Below are 23,874 nucleotides of genomic sequence, written 5' to 3'. Positions count from 1 at the left end.
TGCACATTGGGGCGCCTGGGTGGCTCCGTCGGTTAAGCATCGGACTTCAGCTCAGGTCATGATCTCGCGGTCCGTGAGTTCGAGCCCCGCGTCAGGCTGACAGCTCAGAGCCTGGGTGGAGCCTGTTTCAATTCTGTGCCTCCCTCTCTCTCTGACCCTCCCCCGTTCATGCTCTGTCTCTCTCTGTCTCAAAAATAAATAAAGGTTTAAAAAAACAATTAAAAAAAAAGAAGAAATGCACATTAAGATACTTCTACACCCCTGTCGAATGGCTAAAATTTAAGAGGCTGATAATCCCTGTGCTTGCTGGTAAAAATGTGAAGCAACCGAACTCTCTTGGAAAACCTGTTGCCCATCTTTGATAAAGTCCTAATATGTACCCTTACATTATGATCCAGCATTTTCGTGCCTGGCAGAGATGAAAACACGTCCACACAAAGTCCTACATCCAAATGCTTTGTGGCCGCATTACTTAAATTGGCCTAAACTAGGAACACCCCCCAAATCTACTAACCAATGAGTGGATGTGATGGAATACTGCTCAGCAATAAAAAGAATGAACCACTGACCTTGGCAATAATATGAACGAATCTCGAAAGCGTGACGGTTGGTGAAAGAAGCCAGACTCAATTTGTATGATTTTATTTACATGATTTTCAAGAAAAGGCGAACGCGTGAGAACAGAAATCAGAGCAGCGGTTGCCAGGGACTAGCGGTGGGGAGGCAAGTGACTCCAAGGGGCGTGAGGGAAGCTTGGGGGCTGCAAGCAATGTTCCGTATCCCGATGGTGGCTGATACATGACTGCATACGGTCAACACTACTCATGAGAGCGTTCGCTCTGTGAATTGGTTTCTACTGTATGTTATACCTCAATAAGCCTGACCAAAAGAAAACATTTCAGGATCTCCAAGTACACGCTCAGCACTGAGCTGACGCTGTTCCCACGAAGCTCAGGGTCCCTTGGCAATCTGTTCCGCGTGGTTGCCAGACCGGAAGTGGACACGGCGGCCGGGGAAAGCGTCGGAATGCAGAAACCAGCTCCGCACGGCAGTCCTGGCCGCCTCTATCAGCTGGTGCACGGAAGCTCTCCCTCTGTACCTCGGAAGGTAGTGACTGTCGACCGGGGCGGAGATGCTCTCTTTGCTTGGCCCCCCCAGGTCAGCAGGGTCAGCGTGCCTGTGGGGAGGCGGGCAGAAAGGCAGAATCTCAGTTTATAGAAGGAAGACAAGACCTGGGGTGTGACTGCTGTAGGCATCGCCCCTCCCAGCTGTTCCGAGCATTCACTAGTGGGATTTCAGGGTCTGTGGTTGACCCAGAGGAGCTCCCGATCCAACCGGCCTCCAAACAACACCCTTCCCAGACCCTCTCTTGGCCCGACACCCCGCCCGACAAGCATGGCAGCCTGGCTTTGGGGGGCCCCAGGTTTCAGAGCTCCAGGTATTTTTCTCTTTCTTCCCAACCACCATGCCACTGCTTCCCGCCAACTCCCCGAACTGCCCCACACCCCACAGCCTCCCACCAAAGGGGTTCTTTTGTGTTCTCTCACGAGGGTCCTCAGACTGAGGCCACGCCAGGGTCTGACATGGTGGAGGGCAGACCCAGAGAAAGCTCGGTAGAAGGCGGGTTCTAGGTCTTCTGGGGAAGCTGTGAAGGGGCCCACAAAAAGCCACCGCCCTTTACAGAGTCTTCTGTGAACCTCACATCCTGCCTCATGGGAAGTCTTCCTGTCCTCATCTGCACAACTGTCAGGGCAACAGAAATGGTTGCCAGCGTCTTTGTTTCCTAGAGCTGCAAAAATTGCCACAGACTGAGTGTCTTAGAGCAGCAGAAGTGTATTCTCTTGCCGTCCTGGAGGCCAGAAGTCCTAATGGAGGCCTCAGCAGGGCCACGCTCCTTCTGGGGCTGAAGGAGAATGTTCTCCCGTGTTTTCCAGCATCTGCCGGCAGTCAGCGCCCCTTGGCTGCTGGACGCCTTACTCTCACCTTTGCTTCTGTCTTCACATGGCCTCTCCTGTGTCACTCTGTGTGTCTTCCTCGTCTCTGTCTCTCTCAAGGGCCCTCCTCACCGGATTTAGGCCCCTCTCTAATCCCAGATAATCTCATCTCAAAATCCTTGCCTTGACTACATCTACAAAGACACTTTTTCCAACTGAGGCCACATTCCGAGGGCCGGGGTGAAAAAGCTTTTTGGGGAGCCACTACTGAGCTCATTATGTCCAGCCTCTACTTTTGGTGAATGAGCCTGGAGGGCTCTGCCCCCTCCGTCCTGCTTCCCACCCCTCCTCCGCATAGCCATTCAGGAAGAATCTCCATGCGATACCAAAATCTAGAGCCCAAATCATGAGCAAGCCAAAACTAAGGTCCCCAGATTTCTTCAGAGCAGGGAGCACCAGGTCTTAAAAAATACGTCTGGAGGGGTCTGCAATTCCTGCAGTAGAAGGGGCTGTTTCCCCCCAGCCCCGGGCAAGGCCCACCCTCCCCTCAGCCCACCCCCAGGAAGAGGCCACACAGGCTTCCTTCAAAGGCAAAGAGGCTGGCCCGCCATTTTCTATCTGATGGAGGCTCTCATCAACTACCCTGGCAAAGAGATCATTGTCAGGGCACAACAAATGAGGTAAATGAGGGGAGTAACCGAGTACAAGCACAGGGGTGACATGGGAATGAGGGGCACGTGCCCTCCCTGCAGTTCTATCAGCCCCCTTCCCTTACGTTGAGGTAAACCATCGAGCTTCTCTGACTCTTGGGCAAAGTTTGTACAAATACATCCCCAGGTCCCGTCCTTCCAACAAGAGCCCTTCCTACAGGGAAAATACTCTTTGTGTGGATGATCGGGAAATGCTTCACAGGGACAGAAAGCAGACCCCTGCACCGGGCTTTGAGGGGCTCCAAACAGGGGGAACGGGACCGAGCCAAGCAGAATGAAGGTCTAGGTCAGACGTGATGAACAGAGCAGAAGTAGGTCCCGGCAGAACTGTGCCTAGGATTCTGAGACCACGGCCAGGCTCCGTAAAAAGTCTTCTAATCGGGCACCGGGGTGGCTCAGTCGGTTAAATGACCGACTCTTGATTTCAGCTCAGGTCATGACCTCACTGTATGTGAGTTCGAGCCCTGTGTCAGGCTCTGTGCTGACATCGTGGAGCCTGCTTGGGATCCTCTCTCCCTCTCTCTCTCTCTCTCTCTCTGCCCCTCGCTCTCTCTTTCTCTCTCAAAACAAATAATAAAATTTTTCTTAAGAATTTCTTTGATCAGGGGCTCCTGGGTGGCTCAGTCGGTTAAGCGTCCGACTTTGGCTCAGGTCACGATCTCACGGTCCGTGAGTTCGAGCCCCACGTCGGGCTCTGTGCTGACAGCTCGGAGCCTGGAGCCTGTTTCAGATTCTGTGTCTCCCCTCTCTCTGCCCCTCCCCTGCTCATGCTCCATCTCTCTCTGTCTCAGGAAAAAAAAAAAAAAGTATTTAAAAAGTCCCCTGATCAGCAGATCAGGGAAGGGGGTCAGTGATACAGAAGTCATCCCTGACCTAGGGTGTCAACAGAATCACGTGACACTGAGGAGAAAGCCAGGTGATGGCAACACATTTAGCCAAATGAAGTTGAGTCCTAAAGCCACCTGTTGGGAGTGGAATTGTGTCTTCCAAAAAACGATTTGGGAGAGTCCTAACCCCTACCTAGCACCTTAGAATGTGACCCTATTTGGAGATGGAAACTTTCCAGAGGTCATCAGGTGAGGGTGGGCCTAATCCAGCACGACGGGCATCTTTACAAAAAGCGGACATTTGCACACAGAGGCAGACACGCACCCAGGGAAGGCGACAGGACGAGACGTGTCCAACTGGCACACAATTCATGCGAATACTCATTCGTTCGCTCATCCTGAGAAGCGCTTCCCGAAGACCCGCCTAGGGCCAGACACTGTGCCCCCTGTCCGAGTTAGGTACGGTCTTCACCTCTCGGAGCCTTTGTTTTCCCATCTGTAAAATGGAACTAGAACCCAATGGGGCCGTTAGGAGAATCAGTTGTATGTCTATGAAGCGCCTTGTATGGCGCCCGTCACAGAGTCAGTACCCAGGAAATGTCACTTCTCTGCGTCCTTCTTTCTTCTGCACGTGAGGTGGTGGGATTTCTTTCCGCTTAAAATAAGACCAGTCTTGGGGCGCCTGGGTGGCCTAGTGGGTTAAGGGTCCAACTTCGGCCAAGGTCTTGATCTCCCAGTTCGTGGGTTCAGGCCCCGCGTCAGGCTCTCTGCTCCCAGCACAGAGCCCACTTGGGATGGAGGCGGATAGTAATTTGCCCGTGTCTGTTCATGAAAAGAAGATTTCTGGAAGGAACTAAGGAACTGGTAAAGATGTTCAACCCCAGGGAAGGGACTCTGGAACGGAGACGCATAGACGGGAGGGAACCTTCTTGCCACTCTCATACTGTTGGACCTCTTTTTTAACCACATGGTCACATCAGTAATTTCTTAAGGAACTTTTTTTTGTTTGGGAATATTTTTAGATTCACAACAGATTTGCAGAGATAATCTAGTCACATGTACCCTTCGTCTCATCTCCCGATGTCAGCGTAACTGACGTTTGTCAAAGCGAGAAACTTAACACTGGCACGGCCCTATTAAATCAGCTTGGGACTTTCTCCAGACAGCACCAGGTTTTACACAAATGCCCTCTTTCTCTTCCGGGCTACCCCCCGCCCCCCGCCAGGATCCCCCCCCCCCCCCCGTTGCGCTGGATCAGCACGTCTCCTAGGCGCGTGACAGTTTCTCAGACTCTCCTTGGTCTGCGTGACTTTAGAAGAGTAGCAGTCAGGTGTCTGAGTGTCTGATGTCCTCTCATGATTAGACGAAGCTACAGGCTTGGGGAAAGAACACAGAGGCAGCGTGCCCTTCCCATCACACCATGCGGGGAACACGCGAGCCCTGCCACCTGCCCCCTGCCCCCCGTGATATTAACCCCAGGCAGGGAGTCCGGATGCTTTTCCTATCCTGGGCACCCCTGTGCGTTCAGGGCTCTCTGGTCTCTTTCGCACTTCAGCAGGCTCGAAAGACCCCAGCCGGCCCACCTCCTGCACCCTGCCCCAGGGTCTCAAGCAGAAGCTGGAGGAAGTGGGAGATCCCCACCCTCAAAACTAATCCCCTCGGCCTGTGGGACCAGGTGTGGCGGAGGCAGGGCTGTGCTCCAGGCCCTTCCTCTGAGCAGCGAGTGGCTGGGGGCCCATTTCACAGCCCTGGAAATCGAGGCCAGGGTGAACCGCCCGAGTTAACACCGTGAATAAGTTTCTGCTCAGGGACTCACCCCAGGTCGAGACACCGCCTAGGAACCCCAGCCTGCCCACCGGTCCCCACAGACACCACCCCTCTGGGCTGGGCCAGCAGGCGGCCGCCAGAATGAGCCTCGAGCATCCTCCCTGCCCCTGCGGGAAACCCAAACCTTCCCTCAAGGCTCCCCAGCAGCCCCTCCTGCAGGCAGCCCTACTGACCGAGGCCCCAGAAAGGGCTCTGGGTTCTCTTGGACCTGAGTTCGAGTTCCGGCTGAGACAACTTGGGTGACTAACCTACTTTGTACAGTGAGGGTACCGATGCCCACCTGGTGGCAATGCCACAAAAGCCAGCTGCGTGCCTGCAAAGCCCTTGGCCTTGGTAAGTGTTCAGAGAGTGGTGAATGGTACTCTTCGCCTTCCGGCCAGGACACGCCGAGCGGCGTGATATCGTCCTGTGTCCTGTATTGTTCGTCCCTTCAATCATTCAGCAAGCCTTCACGGAGAACCTGCTAGCAGTCAGCAGATGGGAGCCCGGTGCTGAGTAAAGCCACACGGCGGGTCCTGTGGGGTTTGCAACCTGGTGCGGGAGCCAGACGGCCGGCGGATGGTCCCATCGTCACACGGCTGTGAGATGACAGCTGGGAACGGGCACCCATGCTGTCCTGAGAGCCCATACCTGGGGGACTTGATGGAGGCCGTGGGGTCAAGTGAGCCTTCCCCGTGGCAATGATGCTGAGGTGAACCCGGAGGGGTGAGGAGGGGAGAGAGGTGCGGTCCAGGCCAAGGGCAGCATCCCAGCTCCCGGAGGAAGACCAGAGTGCAGACTGGGAGGTAGGGCATGGAGTGGCCCCCGGGGCAGGCAACTTCCGGGGAACGGGCCATCGAGGGAGCTGGGAAGCACTGAGCTGAGGTTGGGGGACAGGAAAGCCATCAGGAGGTGAGCAGCCGCTTGTGTCCGGAACATTCTACCCCCATCCACCCCAGCTGCCAGAGGGGAGTCCCCATGCTCCCTATTCATTACCTGACATAACTAATTGCCTGGTGACATTTCCCATATTATAGACAAATGTGAATTATGGGCCCAGCTGTTCCCTTTCTCGTCACCGGGAATCGGTTGATAAATATGTTTATTTGAGGTCAGCCTGGCCTCATCCATTAGAAATATTGTTTTTCTAAACATTACATTGATTTAATTTAACTCTAATCAATTTAAAATGGTTCTGACAATTAACAAAAGCTTCAAATATGACCTTAAAGTAATAGGATTCATTAGCTATGTTTAGGATTAAACTTACCCTAATAGGGCAATTTTTCTTCCGAGGGTATTTGGTAACCGACTAGTGGTCAGTCAAAATGAAATCAATTATTATAAATTATACAGTTAAAGTTGATTATGTATCCCCTGCTAATTTGTATAAATAAGGGTGTCTGACAATGGGAGTAATTTATTAATAACTATCTCTACCCCAGCCCGGTATCACACTTCATGTAACAGCTGCCAGGGCATCTGTAACCCATGAAGTATTATTTTCCAGGGCTGTTCTCGATGTATGCTAATTAAACCCATAATTAATTGGAACAGTTATAGTTAAGACACAATGCTGGTGCCCTTTGCCCATTCATGACAGTCAACTCATTCAAAAGGCAATCTGATCAAAACTTCGCACTCCAGCCCCGGTGCCCCAAAAGGAAGGTGATCCCGCCACGGAGACGATGTGATGTGACAGCTGCTGTCCCGGGGAGAGGGGAGGATGCGGTCAGAATCCAAGTCCCCCGTTTCTGGGTCGTGCAGCCTGCCCCTGCCAGCCGGTGCCCTGTAAGGGAGGAATGTGGACCCAGAGGGGCTGGGGCCAGCGCTCATCAATCGGTGGCCCACGTTGTGTTTAAAAAACAAACCAGGGACGCCTGGGTGGCTCAGTCAGCTCAACGTCCGACTTCGGCTCGGGTCACCATCTCGCGGGTTCGTGAGTTCGAGCCCCGCGTCGGGCTCGCAGCTGTCGGCGCAAAGCCCCCTTCGGAGCCTCTGCCCCCCTCTCTCTCTCCGCCCCTCCCCTGCTGGCTCACTCACTCTCAAAAGTAAATAAAACATTAAAAACCATCAAAACAATGCCCAGAAACTCAATGTTTGCCAGCATTTTACAAATGGGGAACCCTCACTTCTTTTGGAAATTCCTGACTTTGTTTGAAATATACCCTGGTCTGCTCCCCCGCCCCCAGTCTCTATGAGGCACGAACCCACTTCTTTTCTCTCTGTTACCTGCCTGGTCCCTGAGGAGCCTTGGTCTAGGACACCTCCTCATTGTATAGGTGGGGACACTGAGGCCCAGTCTCATCAGGGAGCAGACAGTGAGCCAGCTCCAAGCAGTGCGAGGGTGGCTGGTTTCACAGAGCATCTAAGCCGAGTTGGGGGCCCCCAGGGAGGTGGCCCGTCCACAAAAGAGCGTTCTCCCTGCTACCGGCGGGTGAAGTCTGGCAGGAGGAGACTGTGGGCGACGAACCACGTCTCGTGAGGCCCTGAAACACTGGGGCGATGATGGACCCACACCCCTGTGTTGGGTGTTCGCAGTTGCAAACAGCAGGCTGTGTCCTGCTAACCCCAGATTTTCGGGTTGGGCTGGAGAAGGGTGGGGAAGATTCTTGCCATGGGCCTCTGAGGCGTATGGATGAAGGGGGACCAGGGAGGGACATCTGGACAAGCAGATTAGCAGCGGCACAGAAGAACCTTCAGCTGGGAAATGTCCCTGCGTGTGAATCACTCAGTCCTCCAGCTAACATGGGACACCCCCACTTGGGGCGTCCCGTGAGGGGTGCTCGGGGGACGGGGACAACGTGGCTTTTGCCTTCTGGTGGCCTCACTACCGCAGCGGGCAGATGAGTATAAAGCATTGTGGCAGCCCCCAAGGAGTCTGGGGGTGTCTGGGGATTGGAGTCGTCACCTTGGGGGTAAAGGGAGAACACGGAAAGCCTTCAGATGAGCCTGGAGCCTCCTCTATGCTCAAGAAAGCGAGAATGATATCTTTTCCAGAAGGGTCTTGAGTCCTTCCTACCCGTCTTAGCCTGAAGCAGGAAGCAGCAACCTGGTGAGGAGGGAGGCGTAGGGATGGGGCTGGTCTGACGCCCGGAAGGCCTTGTCACACGGAGGGTGCCAGAGAGCTACAGATGTCATGATCAAACCAGGAGCTTGAGACAACCTGGCCGGCTGCACAGGCAGCATCTGAGGCCCCCCGGTCACTGGGAATCCTGATGGCCCAAGAACCCCGGGGAAGGCCAGCATTTGGGACGCCGCACCCGCTGCATTTAGGGAAGCCCAGCTCACATCCAGGAGCCGGTCGCGTCCGAAAGCCTGCAGGGCTCAGGATCGAGCACCAGCCCCACTCAGGGCCGTCCCACGGCTGGGCGCAAACAACACCCCAGGCGAATCTCTGATTCGCCACCTGAAGTGGATATCCCAGGGAACATTGCGGTCCCCGCAATGGTGTGGGCTGTAGTCTCCCCAACTTTAAAACGAAGGGTTGGACCCAACCTCAGCGGCTCCACAGGCCCAGTCCCCTGACGCTAACGGCACGGCAGACAAAGCCCGCTTGCCAATTCGCCTTCTGGAGAGTTCTCTCATTCTGTGCTGGGCCTGGGTTGAAAAGAGAGGGCAGGGGAGAAGCACACACACACACACACACACACACCCTATGAGCTGGAGGTAACAGAACAAAGACTGAACTTGAACACAAAGAGAAAGTTCGTCAAAACTCGTGTTTCCTTAAAACACTGTACGTAAATTATAGCTCAGTGAAGTTGGCGTGGGGGTCGGGGTGGGAAGGGGAGGGGAAACTGAGGCACATTACAATTTTTTTTTTTTTTTTGAAGAGTTTATTTGAGCCTCCAGCAATTGGGATCAGGCAGGAAACACCAAACCCAAAGCGGCTAGAGGCACTCCGACCTAGGAGAGAGGATTCGGGAGACACGGCCGCAGAGGCAGAGCGGGGACCCGATGTGTCTGGCTGAGGGCTTCGCTGAGGCAGTTGCCTCGTTTGGGGGCGCCTCACTGGCTGGCTGTGATCAGTGGGTCTTAAAATCGTCTCATTTTCTCGAGGCCCAGCGCATGGTCTCCGGCTCAGGCTCTGGCTCGCTCAATGAGGCTGCCAGCCCTCAGAGCCTTTCCGGTTTCACTACTACAACGCCAGCTAAGAAAAATCAGGAAAGGAGGGCGTGCAAATTGGAAAATCGCCTTGGGAAACGGTGTGGCAGGGTCCGCTGCTCGACACGCACCCGTCTCCTGTGACCAGCAGATCCACTGCGGGGCTGGCGTTCACGGGAAAGGCTTGTGCGAGTGCCGCCCCCCAAAACATGCTCGGGAAGGTTCCTGGCACCATAGCGCTCATAGCCCCAAACTGGAAACAGCGCACCTGTCCACCAGCAGGAGCCTTGGTAAACAAACTATGGGATATTTACACGACAGAGCCCTGAAATACGCCCTCTGGTGCACACGAATGAATGCAAACCACAGACCTTGCGTTAACCGTGCGGGAGCCGTGTCCCCCTTTACACGAAGCCCCAAACCTGGCAAAATGAAGCCATGGGGGCAGGAGACAAAACCGGGCAGAGCAGAGGGAGGCCGCCCGGTGCTGGAAGGGTCCCTGAGGTTGACAGGAAGGGCGCACGGGCATGGGATATTCACGGAGCCCGTGCGGATGCGCCCAGCTGGCATGGCGGGCAGCGGAGTGACCCCGGGGTCCGGCACAGGTCTGGGGGCCCAGGTTCCTGCCCCCGGAGGCCACACAGAGCTGTGCCTGCACCAGGTGGCCTGGGGGATCCCTAAATACCATCCCAGCTCAGCGCTGCCGTGCCCGTCCCCGGGAGGGTGGTGACAAGTCCGCACCGCGGCCCGGAGGATGGTTCCAAATGCCAGGCCGCACCCATGGAGCATCAGGTTGGGCCTTCAGCTGGCAGGCAGGGGCTCCCCACTGGAGAGGACCTGGACGGAGCACAGTCCTGCAGGCATACCGCAGAAGCAGGAAGGACCCAAGCTCGAGTCCCATTGCCTCTGCCCAGGCCTCGACGGGTCCCTCATCTGGGAACCAGGGAGGAGGCTCTTGGAAGCATGAGAGAACACACATGGGAGCACCCACCCCAGGGCCTGATGCTCACCAAGTGGGAAAACCAAGGCCCAGGGCGCAGACGCGCCTCCCTCAGGGTAGAGCCGTGCTTTTGTTTCCCCATTAGGACCCACGGCTACAGAGTTCTGTGCAACTCCCCCTGCACCCCAGCTGCTGTCCCAACTCCCCCCTCTTCCACCCCCTCCCCAGGCCACTCGGCCAACAACAGGAATGCGGGCGATGCCACACTTCCTTCCGGGCCCCTGCTCTGGGTCCCCGAGACGCACAGTCCTGCCCACTGCTGCCCTTCGTGTTAGCCCAACACGCGTCATCTTTCACAGCCCCTGCCAGGCCTCCTGGCTCCGGGGGGGCCCCCTGCCCAGAACCCCGAGCACACGAGGCGGTGAAGCAGGCAGGGCCCCGGGAGAGTCTGGCTCCCACTTCCAGAGACCGTGTGGCCGGCCAGCGAGCATCACGGTGGATGTGGTTGACTGGGAACTCTGGCCAAATCGTCTAGCTCCTTCGGCCTCAGTTTCTCTGCCCATAAAATGAACCTCTCTGTTCTGGCCACTCAGAGGGGGAGGGAAGCCACGAGGGTGTTTTGTAGGCGGCCACAGAGAGGACGGAACACCCAGCAGACAGCGGAGATGAGGCCAGAGGGGATGCGCTGGAGTCTACATTACATCAGAACACAGCGTACCATTAGATCTGTTCTTTCCCTGCCATAAGGCTGCTCAGCTGCCTCAGTCTCCCCAGAGTGATCCTGGAGGTTTATGCTGCCCCTTCAAGACCCCCACGCACAGTCTTCCTGATCTGGGAGCTTCTGTCTTGATCCAGCCATTGGCAGCACCCCCAGGGCCCCCCATCCACACCTCTGATGTGGTGAGGTCTCGGTGGCCTCACCCTCCCGTGCCAGCTGCCGTCCCCTCCCTCCCTGGGGTCCGAAAAGCCCTCTGATTCCCATGGGCCCTTCCAGCCTCCCTTCCTGTCTCCCACCCACTGCCCGGAGGTGGGCGTCATCTGTTTGCAAAACAGCACCTGGGTCGTTACCGTGCTAAATGACCTCCCAAAGGACTACTCCAAACTCCCAAAGGACGTTTGAGCCACAGCCCCCATGCCTTCCCACATCCATGATCTCCGACCTGGGCCCCTGCCCGGTTACACAGCCGGCATGGCCTGCCACTCGGTCAGCCACAGGCCTCCGCTGGGCTCCTACCGACAAGGCGAAACACGAAACCGTAAAACTCACCTGCACTCCCACTAACGAGAATGTTTATAACCCACTTTTCCTCCAACTAATACATTATAGGCCTTTGCTCATGTCAGAAAAAAATGTTCTAGAAGCATCTCCCCACTAATAAGAATTTTTATAACCCACTTTTTCTTCAACTAATACATTATAGGCCTTTGCTCATGTCAGAAAAAAATGTTCTAGAAGCATCTCCGATGGCTGCAGAGTACTGCATACACAGTCCAGCTGGACCATGGATTGATCAAGGTCCTGCACACTTAAGTTTGCCAATTATAAATGATGTTGCCGACGGGGCCCTGGGTGGCGCAAAGTGTCCGGCCTCGGCTCAGGTCATGATTTCGCGGTTCGTGGGTTCGAGCCCCGCGTCGGGCTCTGTGCTGACAGCTCGGCTCGGATTCTGTGTCCCCTTCTCTCTCTGCCCCTCTCCCACTCGCACTCTGTCTCTCTCTCTCTAAAAAATAAATAAACGTTAAAAAATTAGAAAAAAATGACGTTGCCTATACGCATATGGCTAATTTTGGGCACCTCTGTGAGCATCATGTCCTCAGGAAAATGTCCTAGCAATAGAGTTGCTGAGTGTAAGGCATACAAGATATGAAGGCTTTTTAAAAAATAAGCATATGTCTTTTGAACACCCACGTGACTCACAGTTCGTGCGTAACTGTTTCGGGTTGGGGGCTGAGGAAGAACCTAACGGGAGAAGTCAGTAGTCTGAGGAGGGGGTTGTACACACAGAAGACCAAATACCATTAGAAGTGCAACATGTTAAAGGGGCTTATAGAGCTCCAGACCCCCAGGATGTCACAGCTAGGTAGGACAGTGTAGACTACAGTCGAATCCCCTTGTATTAGGGATGGAGAAACTGAGGCTCACAGAGAGAAGCCACCCAGGAAGGGGGGGACCGCCAGTTCTGGGGTATTTGCAACATGGCCCTGTGCTGAGCCTGGGTGCAGGCGTGTGGCCTGGCCTCATCCTGCCAACCAGGGCAGAGAGGGTGGGTGAGACACGGCCGGCAGTATGAGTACCTGGGACGGGCCAGGTGTGACCGAGGCTTGGGGTCTATTTTCAATCCGCCACACAAAATGAGTGAGGGTGGGAGCCGTGGCTTTGTAAGAGATGCCGGCTCTCAGGGCGCCTGGGCGGCTCAGTCCGTGAAGCGTCCAGATCTTGATTTCGGCTCAGGTCATGATCTCATGGTTCGTGAGATCGAGCCCCACGTTGGGCTCTGCGCTGACCTGCTCGGGATTCTCTCTCTCTCTCTCTCAAAATAAAGAAAAAGAGAGAGAGAGAGAAATGCCTGCTGTGCCTAAGCACAAAAAGTAGTTTATTAAAGCCTTAATCCGAGTGTGAATTCTTTCCGGATTTTGCCAAAAGAAAAGTCTTTTCTACAAAGGGAGGGTCTGGGGCAGTGGTTCTGAAACTTCAGTGCAGGTAGGATTCACTCAGTGGGGAAAGGGGGAGGTGCTCACAATGCAGATTCCAGAGCCCGGATTGGAGAGTTTAATTCTATGAGGGGTGGGGGGGGGGGGGGGGGCGGGGCAGCTCTGAAAAATCGATGAGCGTGTGACGGGTTGTCATACAGAGACCCTGACAACTGTAGCTGTACTAACCTTAACACAGTAGCCACTGGCTCACACCGACAGTCCTGTGCCCCGTTCCCTCACCGAAGAATGTTTCCAGTGAAGAGAGAAATGTGCGCCGACTTAGGGGCTTGACATCAGGATCCTATTATTGGCCTTTGTTCTTCCCACCAAGCCACGGGTTTGTACTCCGTTCCAATGCAGCTCCCCTAGCGAAGACCTCACATCGGACCTTACGGTCCTCGTCCAGTAGGTGGCACTAACTCGTCTGAAGTTAGCAGAAGTACACCTGAAAGCTGGAGGTAGCCAGAGAGACAAGGACAAGGCGGAGACAGTGGGAGAGGACAGTCCCAAGCAGAAATGTCCCACACTAGCCAGCTGTCCTGAAATGACGCAGAGGGAGCCTAAACCCTCCTGGATGTACTTTGTGGCCTGGTGTGCGTAGCCCTGACTCGTTGCCACATTTGCTTTCGTAAATCACCTGCTGCTTCCCAAACCGGGGACCTGGCGGCTGGCAGCTAGCTGGGAGCGAAGATCCAGGACGTTGCCATAACCCACTATGGCCACAAGATGGCGGTGCTGCGCCAAGAGGACACGTTTGCTTAGAAACCTCTCAATCTGAAAAAGCAATCCGGAGACTTGAGTGTGACCTGAAAGAAAATAAGACCCGGGAGGGAGAAGCGACCTGGAGAGCGATGTGTCGATTAGACTTGCAATCTGTCTCTCAAATGCATGATTATATTAGCCGCTTGCTGCTGCTAGAGGTGACCGTTTACCGAGGGGTCGCTGAGTACCCACCCCGCTGTGAGAAGCGCTGTACGTGCGTGGGTTCATTTCAGGTTCATGAAGCCTTATGAGGGAAGTTCTGTGATGTCTCCACGTCCCCGCGGAAGCATTATGTGGAGAACCGGAGGCCAGGACCTCTTGTATTATTTCAAAAGAAATGAGGGCCGTGATCTAATTCGGGCCACATAGACGATAGTGAATGGGGCGGCTTTCATGCGTCAAAGGCTGAAATTTTCTTCTTTCTCCTCGGCAAATGTTTGAGCACCTACTTTGTGCCAGGGAACTGTTCACAGTGCTAAGGAAAGGGAACTGAAGGACCCACAGAAAGTCCCTGCTTCTAGTGCAGAGAGACCACAAGAACCCATTAGGCCTGGGCAAAAGGTGCCCTGCAGAATATGAAGAGGGCCAGGGCCACGCGGTGCCGGCAGGTGCATCTTGGGTGACGTCAGCAGTAAACTGACGCTGGCTCTTCGGAGCCAATTGCTAAGTTGTCGGGAATTTTGTGAGCCAATTCTTAAATACACCTATTATTAAAGTTAAATTATATAAACTTACAGCTAATAAGTTACATTTAAAAGTTATTACGTTTAATCACCTATACTCGGGGAAAAAAGAAGTTTAATTAAGTAAGTTCTATTTAAAAACTCATCACTTCGTAATGACTTTACATTTGACAACTATCTATGCTGGGGGGAAGCAAGCTTTTTCTGTCAAGGACGGGATAGTAAATCTTTTAGGCTGAACGGGGCATACAGTTTTCTGTCGTAAGCCCTCAGCTCCCCCGCGGGGATGCAAAAGCAGCCGTAGATGTGTAATGGGAAGGGAGAAGACCGTGTTCCAGTAAAATGATACTTACAAAAACAGGCAGCGGTGAGGTGGGTTTGGTCTAACAGCCGCAGATGCCGACCCCGGTCTGTGCTCGGGTGTTTATGTCTCTCATATATGGATGGTGGGAATGCTACGTACTTCCACGCAATCCTGCTTGCACGTCTTCCCAAACCCGCCTGTAGAGATGGCGCCACGGGTAGCACGCGATCGGCCACGGTGAGAGTATTCCCACCACAAAATCGGCAAACGCTACACATCAGGGCTTGTTCTCTCCCTGGAGAGCTGGCTGTTAAACATTTGCCAGCACGCCACGGGTTAATGTGGTCTGTGAAGGAGGCCTCTTGGAGGGGGTGACCTCTGACCTCTGAACAGAGACCTGAAACCGTGCTTCATCTTTCTACCGCGCAGCGGCCCCTCCCACCCACAAGGGGCGACCTACAGGGCACAGTTTTGAAATACATCTGAACCAAACAGCCTAAAGTTTGCAGAGATGGCCGGAAAGAGTCAAGCGCTTGTTTCAAATATAGAGATTGCAAGATGATGACCCCACCGTGCCACGCTCCAGGGAGCAGCCCCGCCTCCCCTTAGCTACTTACAATTGGACAGCTACGAAGCCTCGCATCAGGGTCCAAGGCCTGACCTCACGTATTCCACAGGCTGCTGAGGCTCTGCCTGCCACCAGCTGGCACCCGCAAGGCTAGCCCTCCGAGGTCCCATTCAAACACCTCACAAAGTGGGGAGGAATCGGGGGAGGCGCTCAAAAGACAGCCCAAAGTCAGCTTCCGACCCGACTCTTCAAACCCGAGTGCAACCACAAGCTCCTTTCAAAGGCAGTATTTAAAACAGACTCGGGGGTTATTTGTAAGGGAGTGGTTTGATGCATGAAATTTAAGAGCCTTCCTGAGTTCTTAGGGAAGCAGAGGCGAAAGCAGCGGGCAACTTGCAAATTTCAGTTGCACGTCTGTGATGAAAGTCACCGCTGGACCGATGACTCTCTTCTCATGCTGTCCAGTGAGGGTTCGCACGCCTCTTTGCTAACCCCTCAGAAGCCACCTCCCCCTCCAGTGACACTTGGCACTGCAGAACAGTCCTCCAAAGCTGGCAGTTCACACAGATGTGACCGTCCACAGTTCTGTGTGATGTCACCCCCTCCAAAACCACGTCTCTTCCTGAGACTTCCTCTACTGCTCACCTAATCAGCCTGGTGGGGCATCTACGTTTACATACCCTTTGGAATGTTCTCTGAAGGGAAAAAAAGAGCATCTGCATTGTGCCCCTTTAAGGGTGTTTTTATTCAACTCCTCTTCGTAAGTAGTGAAATTCATCCTGCTTCCAAATGCTTTCTCCTACCTCCAGAACGTGTCCCACACAGATTTCCGAGGCTGTTTCCCAAGAGCTTGGGCCAGAAGCTCTACATTTTTTCTACTTCCCCTTGGGAGCTCGTCCAAGTCCATGATCTTGGACTTTTACAGGAGCAGACAGTTCTACCAGAGATTGATGGACGAGTAGATTACGGGTCTCAAAAAACTCCATCGCTCCTGACAAGTGGTTCCCAATCTTGCCGCACACGGGACAACGGGACAGATGTAAAGAGCTTCGAGGAATCTCAAGTGCCTGGACGGCCCCGTCTGCAGATTCTAATAGCTTGGGCAGCATAGGCATTACTTTGGGGTCCCCGTACTTGAATTCGGTGTGCAGCCAGGACTGGGAAGGGCTGTTCTAGGCAGTGCATCCACCATGCGGACCTTAATATGGAACGACATGCGGACAGTCAGGAGAAGAGCGCCGAGCCGGGCCGGTGGTTTTTCCCTGCCAGCCGGTCAGCTCTCCTCTGACCGGGACTCGTTTTCTCTTGGTGGCCCCCATCTACCGGTGGGCACAAGAACAGAAGCCCTCACTGTCACACTAACATACCCCAAGTCACAAAGAATGGCATCTATGAGAAAGTATGCAAACCCCGGACTAAAGGCCAAAGGATGTTAAAATGGCAAAGTGGGTGCCTGGGGGGCTCAGTCAGTTAAGGATCAGGCTTCAGCCCAGTCAGGATCTCAAGGTTCGTGGGATCGAGCCCCACATCCGGCTCCACACTGACAGCATGGAGCCTGCTTGGGATTCTGTCTCTCACTGCCCCTCCCCCACTCAGGCTGTCTTTCTCTCAAAATAAATTAAAAAAAAATTGAAAGACAGGGAGGAAGGAAAAAGGAAATTCTTGAATGTACTATTATTACCAGCATCACTCAGACCGTCGGGCTTTCCTACCTTGGCATAAAGTGACTAAACTCCAAGTCATTCTTGAGGAAGACTTTTTTTTTTTTTTTTTTAATGTTTATTTACTACCAAGATAGAGAGCGCACCCATGCTGAGTGGGGGAGGGGCAGAGAAAGGAAGACACAGAATCCGAAGCAGGCTCCAGGCTCCGAGCTGTCATCACAGAGCCCGATGTGGGGCTCAAACCCATGTACCACGAGACCATGACCTGAGCCAGAGTTGGACGCCCAACCGACTGAGCCACCCAGGCGTCCCAAGGAAGGCTTGTTTCATCAGTACCTAAGAGTGGATAAAAGGGTCCATCGTGTGGTAGCATATAATCCCTTCTCTGGATTACACAGAAGAGTAAAGCATCTAACCACCTCCTTGTGGCTGTGGGGGACAGGGACCCACGATTCTTCTCGTCAACAGCCTTGTGCCCTTGTTTAGAGGTGAGGAAGCGCAGGAGGGCAACCTCTCACTGGAGTGGTTTAGAACTGAGCTTTAATCGGGACCAGAGCTTGGAAATGCCCAGTTACTCCAAGAAACGACAGGGCACCATGCTGCCATGAGGTAACCCAGAGACCGTCGGTCCGTCGCCCAGAGCAGGGGAAGTCTGACAGGTTTTCCAAAGCAGTCGTAACGAGGCCAGAGGCCGGACAAGGGTGTGCGCTCCCAGGGAGAGCTCTTCCCCCAAAGGAACCTTCCATCCTGGCACCCGCAACAACGTTAAGAGGTTGTGCTCAACCCCCGCTGTCCCGTAACCCGAAACCCTTCCCCAAAGAAATCAAGGAAAAGGAACCATAAAAATTTAGTTTTAATGATACAGAAATAGTATATAGTACATTTCTTTCCACAGCAGAGCACTTCATTCATCTCTAAAAAGTTTAACAAAATTAAGGCTAAATCAGAGCAATCTGATCGTAAAGGGATAGTTTATGTGGTGTTATTTTTAAAGAAATGTCTTCATAAATACGGCATATTCTTCAAGCCAAAAAGAAAAAAACAATGGTTGAACAAGACACCAGATATGCGAAATGCGGTACAAATGTGCTCCTTTACACCCATTTACGAATAACCTCGACTTCCCTGGGAAGTTCCAAACGGGCTTAAAAAAGAAAAAAATGCTTGTGACAGGACACTAAGACTCTCTGGAGTTAAAACTCAACGGTACTGAGGGCCATTTTACAAAACGGAACCAGTGACGGTCAAGTCCCCCACCTCCTCTCTCCAGAAAAAGTACCAAGCAAAAGCGGACAGTACTTAAACGTGCAAGAGAGATGTGAGGCCTGGGGTGCTTGGAAGGACAGCCCTCCTCCCTAACTGGCCCTTCCCCTGACCTAGTGACAGGGAGACTAACATACCGTGTGGTCAAACGAAGACGGCCAAGACCGAAGGTCCGGAAACCACGCGGGCTCTGGAGTGGCCTGCAAATGCCAGCCCTACTGCGGTCGGGAGGGAGCACCCCCTTCCCCGCATCCCCACTACCCTTGGGTCCGGTGCTGGTTGGCTGTTGACCACTGCTTTCTGACTCCGGAGACACCCTGCAGCTGCCCCAGCATGTAGAATAAGACGAAGGGCCCCCTTTCCTCTTTTTCCCTCCGGTGAAACTTCTGGAAGCAGAACAGACTGGTGCAGCGTCCGCTCCTCACAGGCAGCCTCGCCCTCTACAGCCCTGGTCTCTCTGAGCGGTGAGCAACCTGTCCCCGCCCCAGGAGGCGCACAGGAGCTCTGTCTTCCGCCAGCCCCGTGCACCCCCATGCGGGAAGGGGTTGACCTTCTGTCCTCCCCCCCTCCCCTCTGTGCACCGGCTTCCACGTTCACACGCTCTCCTCCTCCACACGCCCCACCCGCCTCGGGGGGTCCAAGCGTTCCTCTCGCTGAAGGGGGGTCGTGGGTGCGTGGCTAACATCACTCACTGCCAGAGAAGGAGGACTTCTATTTAACGTTAAGCATCACACTCCACCTACTTTAACAAGGACATTTTTGGCTTCATGATAAGGGGCCCCATTAGCCCAGAGGAAAGTCTTCTCATATAAATGTTAAAAGTTGCATCCTAAAGTAGCAGATAGTGAGAAACGATTCTTTTCTTTACTTTCATGCCACAGTTTTGTTTTTCCCGTTTCTTTGGTACCCAGAGCGAGCCTCGGTTTCCCCCTAAAGAAATAAAATGGAAGACAAGTGTTCAGGCAAATAACATCGGATATCCTCTGAAGATCTGTGTGTGCTCCAAAGACCGCTAAAGCCTCTAGGAAACAGGGGGTTGAGGTATATGTATACTAAAATGCATTTCTTACGTAAATTCAAATGTAAACCCAGACAAACAATGTGACAAACATCCAACTGCCCCCATTTCTGTAATTACTGTGATAACATTACATGACCGCACAATCGCAAAAAGAAAACTAAATTTTGAGACCTTTTAGCTCAGTCGTTTTCAAATCTGGCCAGCGGTCAGGCTCCCCTCGCGGGGTCTCTTACTAACAAATTTCCTAGGCTCCACGCATGAAGAGTCAGACCCAACGGGCATGCCCGGGACCTAGAAGTTTGTATTTTTTTCCCCATGAAATTCGATATTCCAACGCCCTTGTTATACAGAGGACACTAAGGTCTAAAGAGGTCAAGAAGTCCTCTCAGGCTAACAGAGCAAGGGCCAGAGAAAAGGGTGGAACCAGGTCTCTTGTCCCCCAGTCCGTTAGTTTTTCTGTTGCTGTTTGTGTCCCAGCGCTTTCCCCGAGACCTGTCGCCCTCACACGTCACCAACATCTGTAGGGATCCTGTGGTCAGAAGTAGGCGTTAAGCTGTTTCAAGGCAAGGACCACGTCTCCTATTCCTTCCGACACAGTCCTAAATGTCCAGTGGCTCACATCTCTGTCTGCCATCACCCAAGCAGGTGCAGAATTATCTAGCTGGATATCCAGCTAGAGGAGGGGAGTGAAGCCTGAACGTATGAAGACGCCAAGTTCAAACAACGGGACTTTGAATGACAATACAAGCTGCATAAGATGAATTACTCTGTCTTCCCCTTGTTCCTGAATTATGTTAGGTGAAAAAATAAATGGATCCAAGGGATAGAAAGAAGCCATTTACCTATAACATTTGGCAAACGTGAATCATAAAGATCCTAAACTATTCTAAGGAGGTAATCCTCAGCAATTGTAACAACTATATGTTGCTGAATTTTGTTACTGTTTCTCTTGGTTTTCAGTGTGTTTTCTCAGTCTTACAAAACATTCTTCCCGGACGGAGTCAAACTATAACTCCTTTATAAAGCTGACTGGGAGGGACGAAATACATTTAGCCTCTACATCACAACAGGGTTCCTCTCTCCCTCTCTCCCCCCAAATGTATACATATATATTGGGGGTAATACACACACACACACACACACACACACACACACATACACTCTTACAAGTGTGAATTTAGTTGGAGGTGGGGGACCAGGACTCGTCATATTTTCTATTTGTAGCTATGAATCACAAACCATGTTATAAATAATTCTACTATATTGCCATCTTGATTTTGGATATGATAAGGAAAATGAGATCACCAACGCATTTTAAAAGCCAACGGGAACATGTTAGAGAACATCTAGGGCTAAAATGTAAATAAATCCGCAGATGCATGAACCACTGGTACCACACAGCCCAGCCCTGATGGCGCCCACTTCCCACGCAGCTGTGCCGGGGCAGGGACAAGGAGGGGCCGCCCAGAGGGACCGTCCAGGACCAGGGGGAGAGCCCAGCCCTCCACACGGAGCACTACGGCCGGCCCTGGCATCCCGAGTGCCTCCTGCCCCAGGCAACACTAAACAGACGTACGGGTCTACCTGAAGGAAATGTCCTTAGAGATAACTGACAGATGTGGCCCTGCCCCCTGGAAAGAGCCTCCATACGGGGTGGGGGGTGGAGGGAGATGGGGAGCCCCGGACGGCTCTTCTTCAAGTCTTCCGCCACAAGAGGCTGGGCAGGACATACCTTCTTGAACTTTCATTTTAATTTTTACGGACAAGGAACTTTCTCTTCTTTTTTAACTGTTCAATTCATCTTGCCTAGGTAGAGATTCCTAGTCATTCCTCCAAATAATTTTTTCAAAAATCACATTGATACGCTCATTCATCCATTTATTCACTCAACACCTATTTACTAACGGGTGACTGGACTTACAGAAGATCAGAGCCTCAGACATCGTCACCCCAGGCCCTTCCCTTAGTACCCGGAGGGGGGGGGGGGCGGGGCAGGGGCAGAGCCAGCCCCACAGTCTGGGCTCCTCACCCCCAAACCCCTGATTCAGTAGCCACCTCCCCACCCCACCCAAGCATTTAGCAAAACCGCATGCAAAATGTATGTACTTTTTCATTTCAAAAATGAAAAAACTTACAAAATGAGTTTTTGTACCTTACTACAATTTATAAAGCTAATGAATATTAGCAAAATGGAATGAGAGAACCAAAGCTAAACGAGACTTTAAAAAAAAAAAAAAGTAATTGCAGGGTTTATAAAGATGCTTTCCACTTTGTTTTGACGTTAAATGTTTTATAAAGTCATATGCTATATACACATGACAACTTTTCTGTCTTTCTGCATGGTTAGGAAGTCTTTCCAGAAGGACAACAACGCCACAAAACGACACTCGAAGAAAACACAGACCATAGCACATTCCACAGCACTAACATTTATAATCTGTGGTTCTAGTCTACGACATCCACTTGGGGTCTAGACATACACTGTGGACATTAGCTGAGAAAACATCCATTTTCTACGTAATCAGAAGGAGGATAAAGCTGCTGCCAACATTTTCATAAAATATCGTAACTGCCATTATCTCCTGCGCAATCAAACCGCATTTAGTGAGCAGACTGGCTGAGCTCACTGAAGTTCTGGACGGTCTTACAACAGGAGAGGTTTACACAGACAACACATCTCTTCAGGGAGGTTTTAATGAGTAGTCTATATTCAAATTTATTTTCTGATGGACCATATATTTGTGTAGAAATATATTTATCACCCCAATCCTTTAATAAAATGCATTGTGCCCGGTTCCATAAAATAGAGTTCCTTAACAACCCCCCCCAAAAAAACAAAACAAAAAACCAAAAAACAAAGAACCCCAAAACCTCTTAGCTGACAGTTACAACTATGAATGAAGAGCTTCAGTTGCTGTGCAGTCTAATCCCCAGGAAAATTACATCAAAAATAGACGTTTTATGACAAGATCACTTAGATCTATCTCAAAAGCAGAACAAATAGAAAACAACACCATGAATGGAATTTAAGTATTTTTCTGACCACTACTGCAGAAACACAGAAACTCGGCAGATTGCTGACATGCAGAAACCAGCAGTATACAGGAAAGAATTAACAAATCAAACTCAGTACGATTTTAATAACTGGATTGAAAGCAGACACTTAATAAAACCAAAATATTTCTTCCTCAAGGCAACCGTTAGCTAAAAGGAAAAATGATTTCATATCCTTGGTCCATAAAGAAGACACATTTATTTACATTCTCAATGGACTAAAAGAGGTTTTAAACTGTCACAATTAAAATTTTATGCTTCCAAAAATATCATATGATCAATGCACTTAACTTAAAGCTTCAGGGATTAATAACTTCATTTAGACTTCTTAAAAAACCAACACAAACATACTTTCTAGAGTGCAAAAGGCTTCTTATTAAATACTTCAGTAACACAAAAGCAATTTGTTTTTTAAACACGGGAATCCTTTTCTGAAGGATCATCACCACAAAGGCATCCATTGCCGGCAATGGATGCTGAACAAGACTGCCAGCTCAGGTAAAATGCAACACTAAAGCCTCGCATTCAGTTTCCGCCCCTGCCCAGATGACCCCACTTATTTGTACAGACTCATTGTTGGACTCTGGTACATGCACATGTACGCATCACAGAGAAGTCTTCGCGCACAGCCTTGGATTCTTCTGGAGTCCAAGGAGTGTAGGTCTTCCGGAGACATTTTCAAGTACTCTCCTACTTCCGGGCATGGGGTAACCTGAGGAATGTTGAAGCCATTCTGACCACCTACGGAAAAGAGGAAGAGCTCTATTTAGGGCAGTAAAGTTCTAAACCTTCTGCTGTCCTGACCTACCAAAGCAATTTTACAATTCTAAATTTAGGGAAGCTAACTTTCCAGATCAGAAGGACCTGGTTTCACTCCTGATTTTTAAACGCTAAAGCCTCTTTTTAACTCTTGACGGTTCTCATTTCTTGGGCTTGGAGAGGATTCTGGGGCCAACAGAATAAAGCTGGTAAAAGGAGGCAGATCGTGAGCAAAGTTCTAAACCTGCTTTGTAGGTTTGTCTGTATTCAGTTAGGGAACAGTGCCGCGTGCACGTAAGCACGCATCCACCTCCTCGCATCCCTGTCCCTTCCCAGACAGAAGCACCCCCACACGTCTCACCATGCGATCATCCAGTTTAGAGCAGATCTAGCAAAATGAATACTATTGCACTTCCAAAAATTTTAAACCTTTTGCTTCACACGTCATTAGAGTGAATGAGAACGCCGGGGGGTGTGGTGCTAGGCGCCCCCCGAAAGCCTCTCCCGGCCTACCCTCCCAATGGCCTTTCCCAACGTCTCACATCGGGATGCTTGTCAGTTACAGTAGAGCCCCTGGTACTGTACGTGGGCTCGTTAACGCATCTGTTAAATAATGCCTACGCATCCCAGAGAAGGGCCTAGAAGGGGTAGCATGCTCCCCATTTGGGGAAGAAACACGTTACCTGCAGAATAGGCTGATTTTTCCAAAGAAGACATTTATTCTAGTCTTTGCTTTGCCATTTAGAGGACAACGTAGTTCAGTATAAAAAACATAAGC

At 51.8% G+C, this 23,874-nt stretch overlaps 1 protein-coding gene across 6 annotated transcripts in view; it reads right to left on the bottom strand.

The window, feature by feature from the left end:
- Positions 1–17,833: 17,833 nt before the first annotated feature.
- The window catches only part of CYLD (CYLD lysine 63 deubiquitinase), a 69,054-nt gene continuing 63,013 nt past the window's right edge, over positions 17,834–23,874 (bottom strand). For all 6 annotated transcript variants that reach the window (XM_053906093.1, XM_053906092.1, XM_019455964.2 and 3 more), the window contains one exon: positions 17,834–23,078. In XM_053906093.1, the coding sequence (XP_053762068.1) occupies positions 22,894–23,078 (185 nt within the window). In that variant the 3' untranslated portion in view covers positions 17,834–22,893. The remainder of the gene's footprint in view (positions 23,079–23,874) is intronic.

Source organism: Panthera pardus, unplaced genomic scaffold (assembly GCF_024362965.1).
Source record: "Panthera pardus isolate Hobbes unplaced genomic scaffold, ASM2436296v1 HiC_scaffold_18, whole genome shotgun sequence".
Classification (NCBI taxonomy): Eukaryota; Metazoa; Chordata; class Mammalia; order Carnivora; family Felidae; genus Panthera; species Panthera pardus.
This window is presented reverse-complemented; position numbering and strand designations above follow the sequence as displayed.